This window comes from Diplodia corticola, assembly GCF_001883845.1.
Source record: "Diplodia corticola strain CBS 112549 chromosome Unknown scaffold49, whole genome shotgun sequence".
In the NCBI taxonomy this organism is placed as follows: Eukaryota; Fungi; Ascomycota; class Dothideomycetes; order Botryosphaeriales; family Botryosphaeriaceae; genus Diplodia; species Diplodia corticola.
The window spans coordinates 112,825-126,369 of record NW_017971528.1 but is presented as its reverse complement, the minus strand read 5'-3'; the positions used below and the strand labels follow the sequence as shown (position 1 = coordinate 126,369).

Below are 13,545 nucleotides of genomic sequence, written 5' to 3'. Positions count from 1 at the left end.
ATGTACGAGCTTTTGTCCCTAGGTACTTGAGCAATGTACCTGGCCGCAGATCCCGTCCGTAGGTTCCTACTTACTACACAATAGTCTTGTCCCTCACCTGTGGGTCTCTTCGAAAGCTTCATTGTCATCAAACAGTTGTCTCGACTCAATCCCGATGAGAGCTCAGAATGGGTGCAGCTGAGAACATTCCACACGTCAGTCACTTCTCCAGAACTTCTGCTATAAGATGCCTGCTGAATGCTGTCAGTTCCTCCCTGAGATATGGGGCTTGTTCATCTTCGGATGCATCATCTTCACTCTTCGCTTCATCGTCCGCCTGCGTACTGTCGGCATCACAAACCTTTCAGGCGACGACTACTTCGCAATGTGCGCATGGGTCTTCTTCACCGTCGACGCGGTCGTAGTCGACCGAGCCTGTCCGTACCCATCACACACCCCCACCGTGCCACACCAACTCACAACGTCCGCGCAGACCACTACGGCACCAACGTCGACTTCAAGGTAGCCGAACTCGAAGCCATGACCCCCGCGCGACTGCACAAAATCTCCAAAGGCTCCAAATATGAGCTCGCAGCCTGGTTCTCCTACTCCGCCCTCATCTGGTCCATGAAAGCCACCATGCTCTTCTTCTAGTACGTCCCCCCCACTTCTCCCATCAACCCCCCCACTCACATCCCCCTCCTTTCACAGCCGCCGCCTCACCTTCGGCCTCTGGCAACGCCGCCTCGTCCGGCACCTCACCCTCGCCTGCGCCCTCACCTACCTCTGCGTCCTCCTCACCATCACGCTCGGCTGCCGGCCCTTCTCGCACAACTGGCGCGTCCTCCCCGCGCCCGGCCTCGCCTGCACCTTCCGCCCGCAAAACGTCGGCGTCGTGGCCGCCTCCAACGTCGCCACGGACCTCGCGCTGCTGTCGGTCCCGCTCCCGCTGCTGTGGCGCCTGCAGGTCCCCGTGCGGCAGAAGGCCGTCGTCGCGGCGTGGCTGCTGACGGGCGTCTTCGTCATCGCGGCGGCGGTCGTGAGGGTGGTTGTCACGCTCGGGAGCGATCCGAGCACCACGACGGTGAATCTGTGGGGCGTGCGCGAGACGATTGTCGCGTTGGTTTGTGTGAATGCGCCGATGTTGAGGCCGTTGTTTTTGGGGAGGTTTTGGTCGGGGGAGAGGTGGGTGGGGAAGGGGGAGGGGGAGGGGGATGGGAGCAGTGGGGGTGGAGGGGGGACGATGACGACGACGGCGACGACGACGACGTATGGGGAGAGGAGTAGGCTTGGGAAGGTTCGTGCTGGGGTGGGCGGGGCTGGGGCTAGTGGTGGTGGTGGTGGTGCGTTTGGCCGGATGATGGGGGATGGAAGGAGTGTTGGTGCGAGCATGAATGATGCGGGGAGCGAGGAGTACATCATGAAGAACTTGCCGAAGGAGCATGGGGGAGTCGTGGTGGAGGTGGAGGTCGAGATCAAGAGCGAGCGTAGGAAGAAGGGCGAGCGGACGGATGTGGAGATGGGAAATTCGTGGGGACTTGGGGGTTCATGAAACGGGCGGGCCGGGTCGCTTGCTCGCTCGCACGAGGTTCCTTGTCTGTTTATTGTTTTCTGTTTGCTTTTTCTTATCAGCCTTTTTCTTTTCTTTTTTTCTTTTTTTTGTCGTTGTGTCTCCGCTGAAGATGTAGATGAGGCAATGCCTAATTTGATGGACGGTCAGTCAGCAAGGAAAGAAATGAAGGGCCCTCGCCCGCCGGTCGCACGGAATTTCCAGCAACCGGGGTTCGTCGCACAAAGGACTCCACCTTCAGTCAACCTCGCATGATGCGTGAGACTTGCGGGCTGAGACGGGAAAAGCTGCGCGTAGGGGATTGAGCCACCCTTGCAGTCGTCGGCGTCATCTTTCAGCTCCCCTGAATGCGGGTGAGATTTAATTTGTGCAGAGCACCACGACTTGGAGCCCCTTCAAGCTCATCACCGCAGCCGCCAACGTTTGTTTCGATCCAAAACACCCGAACATGGCTCTTCAACTCGACAATGGCGTGTCCGCAAAGCAGGTGGCGGACATGGGAGCCAAGGTCGTCAGTGGCTGGTATGGCTACTGCAGCGACGACGACAACAGCCTCAAGGATAAACTCGTCATGGCCATCTGGGAGAAGACTACCGTCATCTCCTTTGCAATCAACTTTCTGAACGACTTCTTCTCGAATCCGGCCACGGCGGAACTGTGGAAGGACGAGGCTTTTACCACGACGAAGGAGCTGGTTGAGGCTTGCTGGAGATTGTATTCAGAGTTGAACACTTGCCTGGAGAGAGCGAAAGACGAGAAGCCGCCTTGGCCATTCCGCCACATGAGCGTTGAAGAGATTTGCGCAAAGGTGGATTGCTTGCACAGTGCGCTGGTGCTGCTTCGCTTCCTGCTTGAGAAGGCATCGCAGAGGGGTAAAGGAACGCTGGATGCGCAGGAACTCAGAGCAGTCCAGCATCGCCTGGATGACGTCGCCGCAGGCATTGCAGAATACGAAAAGGTTCTGGTTGGCGACCTATCGAGCTACTCGCCGGTGGAGCAGTAAGTGAACAGACCCGGAGCCGATGAGTAGGGTCACGCTGATTTGACATTTTGGTGTGCAGACGAAGCTCCTGCTGCCTGTACTTTGATCACATGGTCAGATCCCCTCGAGAAGCCCGTATGACCATGGAAACCGTCGAGATTTGTCTTCCTCAGACCGAACACCCCTCAGAAACGGTGAACCAGAGCCCTGGACTGGAGACTCCGAAGGAAGAAAGACCGATGTCTCCAGTCCCAGCCGAAGACGACGATGTGGCTTCGCTCCCTTCATCAGAACTCGACAAGTGCATCATTTACCTTGAGGAGCTATTGCAGCAGCTGAAGGTGGTGCAGAAGTCCGGGGACCTCGATTCGCCGCATGACTTCGCCGCCGAGTACACGCAGACGAGAAAAGCGCTCGACAACTTGATTCTGGGCGAAAGGCAGCCGAAACCTCCTCCGTCAAGAAGACAGTCGTTCCAGATGACCCCGGTGAAGGCTTACCTCCGTCGCGCAAAGTACTCATGGAAAGATTGGCTTCTACTCGGGCCCATCATGAAGCCAAAGAAGGAAAGCCTCACGATCGCCGAGTTGCATGAAGGGGACCAATGCCCTTTCCCCAGCTGCGGCGCTCATCTTACGCCCTCGAATGAAGCCGCACCGTCGGACGCGAAGGAGGAGCTGGAGCAGTGCAACGAGAAACGGGTTTTCAAAATCCCAGGATACATGACAAACGACACGGCCACAGCGCCCGGAGAAGATGGCACTCCGTCGTCCAGACTGCTCAGTCCTGCACCTGATCGGCCCGCCACCCTTTCATTCACGACCATCTACACGGAAGATGACGACTCGTCGTCCTGCCACTCGTGCTCCTCCAACGAGTCTGCATCGAGCTTCTGCGTGGTCGGCGAGGGGTCTTCAAAGGGGCAAAGCCCCGCGCTCGGAAAAGGCGCACTGCCTTCAGCCGCGCAGATGCCTTGGGCGCTGCCCGAATGCATCCGCAGCATGCCAAAGACGGCAAACGACGCGTTGCATCGGTGGACGACGCTGCTGGAGTGATTTGCAGGTCCCCACGTAGCATTGAGCCGCAGCGGTTGAGCGCTGTCTGAGTATTGCGGAAACGGCGGAGATGCGAGTACACACGGGCAAAGACCGAGGACTCAGGACCGAGAGCTCTGCTGCTTGGTCTCGGTATTTCCTTATTTTCCTTGGGCGAAAGGCCGACATCACGCCTAAGCTTCAGCCTTATGCGGCGGGCTTATCGGCATTTCCATGTAAACCCTGTCGTTAATAGCTGACAGCACATCCCGGAGGTCAGCAGCTTGGTAAACGATTAGAATTGATTGGTTCAGCAAGTGTGGTGGCCTCGGGCGAACCTTTCCGAGTGCTTTTTTTTTTTTTTTTACGAGGCCGCCACGCCGCATGGCTTATCTATCGACATTTCTGCAGGATCGTGGCCTAGACCCTCAAATAAATTGACGATGGAACCCAGTCAGGATTTCCATCCTTCCACGGTCAAGCTTAGTTCAAGGATGCATTCTCTCAAACGCTGAATGTAGACTTTTTATCCTCTGCATCTTGTTCTTCGTTTTATTTCTACTTCACACCTTCTCTACAATTGCACTGCCGGAGCGTCTGATTTTCTGGCCAAGAGGCGTATACGAGATGCTTGGCTCGTCTCGTCGCCCACTTTATCGATTCTAATGCAAGCCAAGACATTATTCTTAGGCCGTCCTTCCTAAATAGGAGACGTCCAGCCGTGTCGCCCGCTCCCTCACGCCGGCCATGAGCAGAAATGGAGCCGGTGTGGCTTGCCGCACCCTGCGCATTCAAATCCACCACCGCACGCAAAAAGTCGCTTTGCCCGGCAATGCGTATCCAGATTCGCCACGAAGGAACAGACATACGAGGTAGTATTTTTTTTAATATGCATGTGTTGCGTCCATTAAGACTTGACCCAAGCCGCGTCGAGCCTTCTCCACCTCTTCTCTCGTCCCTCGCTGTCCTTCTCCCTCTGCGGTGCGCCGCCCGCTGGCCGTGAACCCCATCCTCTCGTTTCCTTCCCCAATTGCTCCCTCAGCAACAAAAGAGAGAGAGAGAAAAAAAACCCCCCTCCAAAAGAAACAAACCATGCCCCGCCACCCCTCCCTACCCGCCTGGGCCACCGCCCTCCTCCTCACCGCCACCACCGCCCTCCTCATCCCCCCCGCCGCCTCCGCCCCAACCTGGCCCTCCCCCCAAGACGAGCTCGAAGACATCATGTTCCTCACGACCGGGCACCTCTCGCGCGGCTTCGCCACCCCCATAACGCCCTGCGGCACCTCCTCGACGGGCGACCCCGGGCGCGTGCAAGCCGCGGAATGGCTCCGCACCGCCTTCCACGACATGGCCTCAGGGAACCGGTACACAGGGGTCGGCGGGCTCGACGCGTCCATCGCGTACGAGACGCGGAGCGGCGATAACGCGGGACCGGCGTTCAACACGACGCTGGGCGCGTACGCGGCGTACCTGAGCGCGCGGGCGTCGATGGCGGACCTGATCGCGCTGGGGGTGTACGCGGCGGTGCGGGCGTGCGGGGGCCCGGCGGTGGGGGTGCGGACGGGGAGGGTGGACGCGCGGGGGGCGGGGGCGGTGGGGGCGGTGCCGTTGCCGCAGAATTCGGTGGGGACGTTTAGGAATCAGTTCGATCGGGTGGGGTTTGACGACGCGGGGATGGTGGCGCTGGTGGCGTGCGGGCATACGTTGGGGGGCGTGCATGCGGATGCGAATCCGGAGATTGTGCCGGCGGGGAGCGTGGCGGATGATGTGGTGAGGTTTGATGGGACGGCGGGGGGGTTTGATAATAGGGTCGTGACGGAGTATTTGGCGAATGCGACGCAGAATGCGCTGGTGGTGGGGAGGTCGACGACGAATGGGCGGAATTCGGATGCGAGGGTGTTTGCGGCGGATGGGAATGTGACGGTCAGGGCGATGGCGGATCCGGAGACGTTTAGCAGTGTGTGCGCGACGGTGTTGCAGCAGATGATTGAGGTGGTGCCGAGTGGGGTGACGCTTGGGGAGCCTATTGCTGTGTATGAGGTGAAGCCGAGTGGGATGCAGTTGACCGTCTTGGATGGAGGCGAGTCTATCAAGTTGACGGGCGACATCCGTGTCAGGACTACGGAGCGGGCTGCTAGCCAGATCAGCAAAGTGCAGCTGGTGTGTAAGGATCGGGAGGGAGGGGACGGCGGGACTCTGGAAATCGAGTCGTCAGGGTCTGCAGCCGGCTTCGACGACACTTTCGAGGTATGCTTTCGGTACAATCTGCATCTCCAAACTCGTCACTGACCTGCAACAAGTTTTACGGCGTCTCGGCGAACATCCCTTCGGACTCGTCGATATCGTCCTTCAACGTCCTCATCACCCTCACATCCGGCGAAACCCAGCTCTACGACAACGACGGCAGCGGCTTCCCCGTCCAAGACAGCATCATCTTCCAAAGCCCGCAAAGCTGCCTCAGCGGCACCACCCTGTCCATCACCGCCGCCGTCCGCAATACCGGGTCCTCCTCATCCGCCGCACCGACGCTCAACGTCACCTACGGCGTTCCCGACTCCCGCTCCGTATTGCCCGTCCTCACAGCCTCCACCGTCGCCATGACCAAAGCCTCTTCATCATCCGTCGGCCCTTACGATCTCTACACCGCCAGCTACACCCTAACCTCGACCCAACTCGACACGGCCCGCTTCGACGTCCAGCTCGACGACAGCACGGCCGACAGCTTCAAGCGCTCCGCCGATCTATCCGACACCTGCGCCGACCTCAGCCCGGACCCGCCTTCGACGACCGGGGCGCCTTCCAGCACCAGCAGCACCACCACCAGCACCGCCGCACCCCCCGCCTCGTCATCATCATCATCAGCACCGGTGTCCAGCTCCTCATCCACAACAGTACCACCACAAACAACAACAACCACCTCAACCACCGCGCCTACCACCCCCACCCCCACGACCCTCAGCTGCCCCTCGGCCGACGCCGCCCAGTGGACCGTCTCCGACACGACCTTCACCATCCACTGCGGCAAGGACTACCAGGCGGGGCAGATCGGAGTCGTCTACGCGAGCGGCTTCGAGGCGTGCCTGGCGGCGTGCGTGGCGGTCGCCGCGGACGGGCCGTGCGAGGCGGTTGCGTACGTGGGCGGCGCGGGCGGGGGGGACTGCTATCTGAAGAACGAAGCGGCGGGGGCGGTGGACGACGAGGGGGTGTGGGGGGCTGTGAGGGGGTGACGTAGGTATTTCTTTTGATGGTTTATTTGCGGTATATATATGAAGTCAGACAGCGCGATTTTCTTTTTTTTTCCCTCGCCCAGAAATATAGTTAGGGTCCCGAAAGGGGAAAGGATGTAGGAGCCGGCCGCATGGTGAAGGGTTTCTTGGGGTTTAATGTTGCGCGAAATCGGAAGCTCATTTCTTGATTATGTGCCCAAGCTTTTGCGCCTTTTGTTATTTTTCTTTTTCGCGTTCGCCAGGCGCCGCGTGGTTGTCAAAAGAGGAAGTCACGTACCCGGCGGCACTGACTTGGGTAGGAGCGAGCGTAGCGCCTGAATTACGCTAGGAGCGGACAATTTGTATCTGTCATGTCGCTCTGTAAAGGAACTGAGACGAGCGGATAGTTACTTTCAGCACCAGGCGACGGAATGTAGAGTCGAAGTGGTCAATATTGAGGAGCGGCAAGCTCGGGTCGGCTCACGGCACCGCATCCTTCGTCGGGCCCCGCACCACCATCCCCACTCTCTCGCCTTTGTGCCATCACAACCGCGACACTTGCTGCAGCATCCGCCGTCAACCAACGCTTTGTTTTCTCCTGAAGCCTCGGCCCATAGTTCCGCCAGGGATGCGCGATAATGCCCAATTTTGGACCCCACGAGCCCTGGGGCGCAGCGTCACATCGACCCATTTCCGAGCCTAGACCGGCGTTCGCCACCTGCGCCACAAGGCTCGACACTCGTATTGGCCAGCTGTCCAAGCGCTGGAGAAATGGGGCACTGGGGTCATCCAACGGCGTCAACCAGCCACTCTCGACCCGGCCTGCTTGTCGACCTTCCGGCTCCCATTGGCAGCTTCGCTATGCGCGCGCCCTGTGGCGACGCGATCCCCCGCTTGCGCCGGTGAGATGTCGACGGCTTCACAGCGAGTCAGCGCTCGCGGCGACGGCTTGACCGGCCTGATGGGTGACGTGGTGCTCCTGATCGTCTGCCAAGTCCTGCAAGCTTTCGGCTGAAAGCTTGTCATTTCTTCTGCGGAGGCTTAGCCCCATTGGTCGCTGCCATAGCCCGAGACCCCATCGTCTCCCGCGGGCCCGACTCAGCTCTCAATCCGGTTCCAGTCAATAGCCTGTAAGCTCGTATTTCACAATCAAATGCCCGCTGCTGCTAGTGCCGGTATTCCCGAGCCCTGCCTCGTCATTAACCGATTCACGGCATGAGCTGATTTTGCTGTCGCTCGCCGGACCCAGCCAGCACCGTATCGGCAGCCAACTCCCACTGCCAAATGGCCAGGCAATAATTGAAGATCAAGTACAGACAGGGCGGTTTCGTGGTTGGTGGCGGCGACGGCGGCGGATTCTGGACCCTTTTTGCCAGCAACCGCCCTAAAACCAGTATCTCGCGCATCTCGCGCCTCTCGCGCTGCGCCTCGACGTAACGTTTCAGGCGCCGGCCTGTCCCGTCCAATCCCAGCACTTGGTCACATCTGCGGTGCTGACCGTGCAGCCTCGCCCTTCGCACATTGGCTGTCCGGGCCGCCAGTGACGAGCCGGGTTGGAGTCAGTTTCCCGGCTAGGCATTGTAGGCTGCGTGCATAAATACCCTTGCTGGGTCGCTGTCCATCGCTCCTCATCCCAAACCCAACCTTCACTTTGTGCCACACGAGATAACTCACTTACCCCCGTCCTCTTCCAACCCCAGTATGTGTCCTACCTTGTACCTCCCGTCCATAGGCTTTCACTGACACCATGGTGTTGCAGAACTCTTCAACCTCCACACCCTACAAAATGCCTGGATCCACCACTTCTTCCATCAAGTCCATCGTTAAGCCCAAGCCCACCACCATGGGCTGCGGCGAGTCGTGCGACTGCTGCGGCTGCGACGAATCCTGCTGGTGCGTGGTCATGTAAAAACAAACAGGCCAATTCTCCATACGCGCTAGCTACGGAACGACGCGATTACTTTTGATTCGATACAATGACGGATACGGCGGTGGAGTTTTTGAGGAGATGCTTAGTCATTTGGTCTGCATCATGTAGACGGGGATGGATGGGTTTTCGGGATTCATCATTAATGTCTCTCTGGCTCGCTTCCAAACAATATCAAACTTGAGTTCAAACACACTTCTTTTTGAGAGATACCGTTCTCGTGTGGCCTTTCTCTTGTACTCACTTTATTCAGCTACATCTATTACCGTGGTCAGACTCACTGACCGTCCAGCAATTCCAACGCGCCCCAATGGGTACGTAAGCATCTCAGAAAACAAATTCATACACTGCAGCACAGCATCACTCTCAACCAAGTACCTCGACTTGGACACTCGAATGCGTCGCCGCGGTTCATGTCCCCGTGGAATAGAACTTGCTATTTTTAGAGGAAACCGACTCCCAAAAGGTTCCTTTCGAGCACCATCATGTATTCTTCCCATCTACCTTGATTATACCATACCCTTGCACCTATCTGCGGAGACAGTATAACAAGAAACAGGCTTAGCCCTAACTTCAATCCCTACGCAACCAACAAAGCTCAAATGCCATACATGATGAGCCACACCGCAAGCTTCCAATCCCGTGTAGCTGCAGACCAGAGGGACCCAGAGGGCACTCTTAGATAGCGCACCCTGTTCGTGTGACCAAACCATCCACCGAGCCCTAAACCGCCACACCACAACCAATCATCATCCACCAGCCGGGGGAGTGCCAAACGGGGCAGCAGTGCCACCAGTGCGCCGAGCACCGCCAACGGCCATGTGCGTGCCGACAGTGAAAGTAGAGGGAACCTTTTTGCGGGCAGACGACGACCCGCCATGCCGCTGATCGCCGGGGTGAGTAGCAGCAGCAGCAGCAGCAGCAGCAGCGCTACCAGTGCGCCGAGCACCGCCATCGACCAGCGGCGTGCCGACAGCGAAAGAAGAGGCAACCTTTTTGCGAGCGGACGACGACCCGCCATGCCGCTGACCGCCGTGGGGCGTAGCAGCAGCAGCAGCAGACGCAGAACCAGCAGCAGCAGCAGACGCGGTAGACGTCGTCGCCGACCCCTCCGCCCCAGCAACAGTGCCGTTCCCGCCCCCACACAACTCGACCACGACCTCGGCCCTCCTCCCCGCCCTGCAATCCCCCATCGTCCCCCTCTCCGGCACCGGCCACTCGCACGCCCCCTCCCCCGGCGCACACTCCAAAACGCCACACGCCTCGCGCCTCTCCCACCCGCCCCCACCCCCTTTCCCTCCCGCCCCGCCGCCACCCCACCCCCACACCTCCGCCCGCCTCCACTCCCCCCCAAACGGACTCCCGTCCACCGTCGACAAGTCAAACCACACCCAATCCCCAGTCCCCCCACCAGTCCCACCAGTCCCACCAGCAGAACCCCCTCCCCACCGCGCATCCGGCCTCCCACTCTGCGCATACTCGACCTGATACACGACGCGCCAGGCCGGGTCGGGCGCGCGCTGGGCCTTGATGGTGACGCCGGGCCCGTCCGGATGGGCGGCGACGGCGGCGCGGTAGCGGCCGCCGGCGGGGGAGATGCGGGCCAGCTCGTGCGAGTCGTAGCCGTTGCCGCGCGTGGTTTTGGCGTAGATGGGGTAGGGGCAGTTGTTGATGAGGGTGCCGGTGAGGGTGGCGGTTGTGGGGGTGGGGGTGAAGAGGATGAGGGGGAGGAGGGGGAGGGTGGTGGTGAGGAGGGGGAGGAAAGGGGGGAGAGGGAGGAGTTTCATGGTTGGTTGGTTGGTTGGTTGGGTGGGTGGGGGGTTTGTTGTTGATTTTGTTTTTGTTTGTTGGTTTTTTTTGGCTTGCCTTTTTGGGTGACTGGGAGTATGTGTGTAGATTGGTCGTGATGAACGGGGTGGTGTCTTGAACGGACCGGCGTGTCAACGTTGGAGAGTGTCGTTGGACGTAACTATTCCTAGCTGGATCGAGCGACAATATGGTAAATCGATGGAGGTTCAGAGAAGCTTCCCATCGAAAGAGGGTAGTTCGACTTCCCAACTGGAAATATTGGCGTTCCTCTAACGTAGACTAGGCAATGCTGTTTGCCATCTACGGCCTGGCTTATGCCTATTGGACTCGAGAAGCTCGTAACTCTAACTTTCAATCAAAACGTTTATTGGTGTATCGCACGGGGCCATACCTTTCTTTAGACTTCCTGATTCTTTGGTGCTAACGCTTTGGAGGGGCGGCAACGGCCTTTTCGGGGTGATCTTGGAAAGTGACTGAACATAAGACACCGATTATCAACTGAACGGAGGGCAGAGAGTCGAATCTTGTGTTGTGTGTAGAGGTTCAACAGGAATCCTCTGACTTGTGGAGTATTTATGAGCCGCCCCCTCACACATGTGAGTTGGCCTGTAGAGCTGTACGGCGTCGTGATGGTGGTGGTGCCATAAATTCACACCCATGGCTCATGGTGACCAGGCTTTCCTTGAACCACCTCTCCAATCTCGGCCATGACGTGCGCGCGGTTTTCTATCTGCACTATTCGCACTTCTGTGCAAGGCCGTACTGTTAGAGATGTGGTCCACAGGTGTGTACGACCTGTAAAGGTGGTTGTCAATCACACGTTTTCAGCATCTGCAGCAAGCGGGGATGGCCGATTGCAATGGTATTAGCGCAAAGTAAAATCTCCACGCAGATCCAGGAAGAGGAATGAAAACGGTTATCCATTTTGTATGCCCATAACAGAAACGGGGACTCGGAAAGGTATTCGCCGTGGAGTGTAGATGTCCTATCCGTGACCTGGTATCTCCAATCCCTCCATGTGGCGCCGATGTTAACTTTCCCATTTCCCCATGTGCACGTTTTCCTGCTGTGCCAGAAAGTATCGGCAAGAAAAGAGTGCAACGATCTGCCGCTTATTTTAACGGTCCAATAATGAGACAAGAAAAAAAGGGTATGCTTGTATGCTCTATGAGCGTGTACCAGAACGCTGGACGCTCTAGCCACGTTTGCCCTTACCGCCCTTAACCTCGGCGGTCTTCGACTTGCTGCTGGCTGTTGGTGCGGCATAAGAGCGCGTAGCACGCTTCGGTCGCGGGGGAGGCTCATCATCCGGCACGGCCTCCGCCGCTTTACGCTTGCGGGACCGGAGTCCGCTTGCGACAGACGTTGGTGCCGGGACTTCAACAGCTTTCTTCTTGCCCTTCCCCTCAGTACCGGACGCCTCGTTCGTCGGAGGGGTAGGAGGAAGTGTGGTTTTGCTCTTGCGCACAGGCCCAGAGACCCCATCGAGACTTGCGCCAGACTCCTCCTCATCACCGTTATCTGGTCTGTCCTTCTGCTTCGCTGCCCATTCCGCAATGTTTTTGCCCTCTGGGTCATCCTCCTCGGCTTGCTCGAAGAGGTCTTCAGCAAGCTCGCCAGCAATATCGTCAGCCTCTCCCTCGCCGCTGAGCATACGCAAAGCGTACTTTAGAAGCGTGGACTGATCAAGGCCGGCCGGAGCAGCACCAGTGGCGGCAAGATTCTCTTGGAGCGCACGCATGAGCGCCTGAGGATCGAGACCACTCCCGGCGATTAGGTCGCCGAGGCCATCTCCTTCTTCTTGGACAGACTCCCCCTCGTCTTCCCAGTCTTCTTCTTCTGGAGCAGCCGAAGCCATTTCCACAGCCTTCAATATCTCGTCTGCGGCATTTGGAACAGCTCCAGCAACGTCGGCTTCTTTCCCTTTTGGCTGCTCTCCGTCAAGGCCAAAGCGGGTCCTCCAGTCCCCCAGCAAAGAGAAGGGCTTTGGGTCCTTGGTCAAGGCTCTGGGGCCGTCGAAGTGCTGCTTGATGCGCTCCTTGCTGGATTGCCAGAGAACGGGCGGCACTTGGTTCGCAGAGTCGGGCGCGGCATCGGTAATCTGGCGGCCTCGGGCACCTTTGCGCTTTTTCTGTGACGGGCCAGTCTGGGCGACTCGCTTCCTTTTCTTCGTACCGGGCGCGGTCTTGTTGGAGAGGCTGGTCTTGGGAGGGCCCTTGGCATCGTTCCAGCCGTCCGAGTTGTACTCAATGTCCACCCAGTACTCGAAGTAGTCGGAGTTGTAGCCGGAGCCGTCGAGGTCGTAGTCGCGGGCAGGAGGGGATGCGACGGCGCGCTCGGCAAGATCGTCCTGTGGGAGCAGAGTTAGAGGCGTTGCAGACGGGGGGGTCGGGGGGCATAGATGCCGGGAGTACAGCAAGATTGTCGTCCTCGGCGATGTAAAGCCAGTTGTCATCGTAGAGATCGTACTCGTCGGAGTCGTACTCGCAGTCCGACATGTTGGCGAAGCGAAAGCGAGGGCGCCGCAATGGGACGGTAGGATGGTCGTGGGACGCGTCGTGGTTGAATGCGAGCGGAGCTAGCTTATGACGCGGTGATGGTCATTCCTCGGAGCGCAACGCGCGACAGCTCGACAGGAGCGACGGGAGCGACGGAATGGGGCCGGGGCCGGGCGGGGTAGTTCGCGGACCCTCGCGGTCTGGGGTCGCGGCGGCGATGGAGTTGACGGGGCGCTCAGGGAGATGCGGAAAGCTTGCTGGCGCAAGGCTCTCTTGGAGCGAGGGAAGTGCTGGTGTCGGAGCGGCGGTCATTGGCTGACGGGTGCGGAAGTCAGGCCAGGAAGGCGCCGGAGGAGGGCGTGCGAGGACGAGCACCCCAGGCCGGCCACTCAGTCATTTCTCCGGACGTTACCTCGCGAAAGCCACGATGCTTGGAGGGACAGCTGCCATCCATCGCACAGTCCGGCAAGCCGCCGCGATGGAGCACGCGCCGCCGCCGTGCCCTCATGTCTTCCCCGCTCGGGTAGCCGCGGCATAGCC

At 58.9% G+C, this 13,545-nt stretch overlaps 5 protein-coding genes across 5 annotated transcripts; 3 read left to right on the top strand and 2 right to left on the bottom strand.

Moving 5' to 3' along the window:
• Positions 1-167: 167 nt before the first annotated feature.
• On the top strand, positions 168-1,531 carry BKCO1_4900035 (mg2+ transporter zinc transport protein; the record flags this gene model as incomplete). The annotated part of the gene is made up of 4 exons (XM_020276548.1): positions 168-194; positions 248-416; positions 473-632; positions 691-1,531. 4 exons carry the CDS (start codon positions 168-170, stop codon positions 1,529-1,531), a joined length of 1,197 nt encoding a protein of 398 aa, XP_020127630.1.
• Positions 1,532-1,997: 466 nt separating this feature from the next.
• BKCO1_4900034 (mg2+ transporter zinc transport protein) lies at positions 1,998-3,586 on the top strand (the record flags this gene model as incomplete). The annotated part of the gene is made up of 2 exons (XM_020276547.1): positions 1,998-2,548; positions 2,611-3,586. 2 exons carry the CDS (start codon positions 1,998-2,000, stop codon positions 3,584-3,586), a joined length of 1,527 nt encoding a protein of 508 aa, XP_020127617.1.
• Positions 3,587-4,657: 1,071 nt separating this feature from the next.
• BKCO1_4900033 (wsc domain containing protein) lies at positions 4,658-6,792 on the top strand (the record flags this gene model as incomplete). Its single annotated transcript, XM_020276546.1, has 2 exons — positions 4,658-5,812; positions 5,866-6,792. 2 exons carry the CDS (start codon positions 4,658-4,660, stop codon positions 6,790-6,792), a joined length of 2,082 nt encoding a protein of 693 aa, XP_020127629.1.
• Positions 6,793-9,447: 2,655 nt separating this feature from the next.
• On the bottom strand, positions 9,448-10,485 carry BKCO1_4900032 (BYS1domainprotein; the record flags this gene model as incomplete). Its single annotated transcript, XM_020276545.1, has 1 exon — positions 9,448-10,485. The coding sequence occupies one exon, from the start codon at positions 10,483-10,485 to the stop codon at positions 9,448-9,450; it is 1,038 nt and encodes a 345-aa protein (XP_020127616.1).
• A 1,217-nt stretch (positions 10,486-11,702) lies between these two features.
• Positions 11,703-13,005, bottom strand: BKCO1_4900031 (nuclear polyadenylated rna-binding protein nab2; the record flags this gene model as incomplete). Its single annotated transcript, XM_020276544.1, has 2 exons — positions 11,703-12,857; positions 12,922-13,005. The coding sequence occupies 2 exons, from the start codon at positions 13,003-13,005 to the stop codon at positions 11,703-11,705; spliced, it is 1,239 nt and encodes a 412-aa protein (XP_020127661.1).
• Positions 13,006-13,545: the final 540 nt, after the last annotated feature.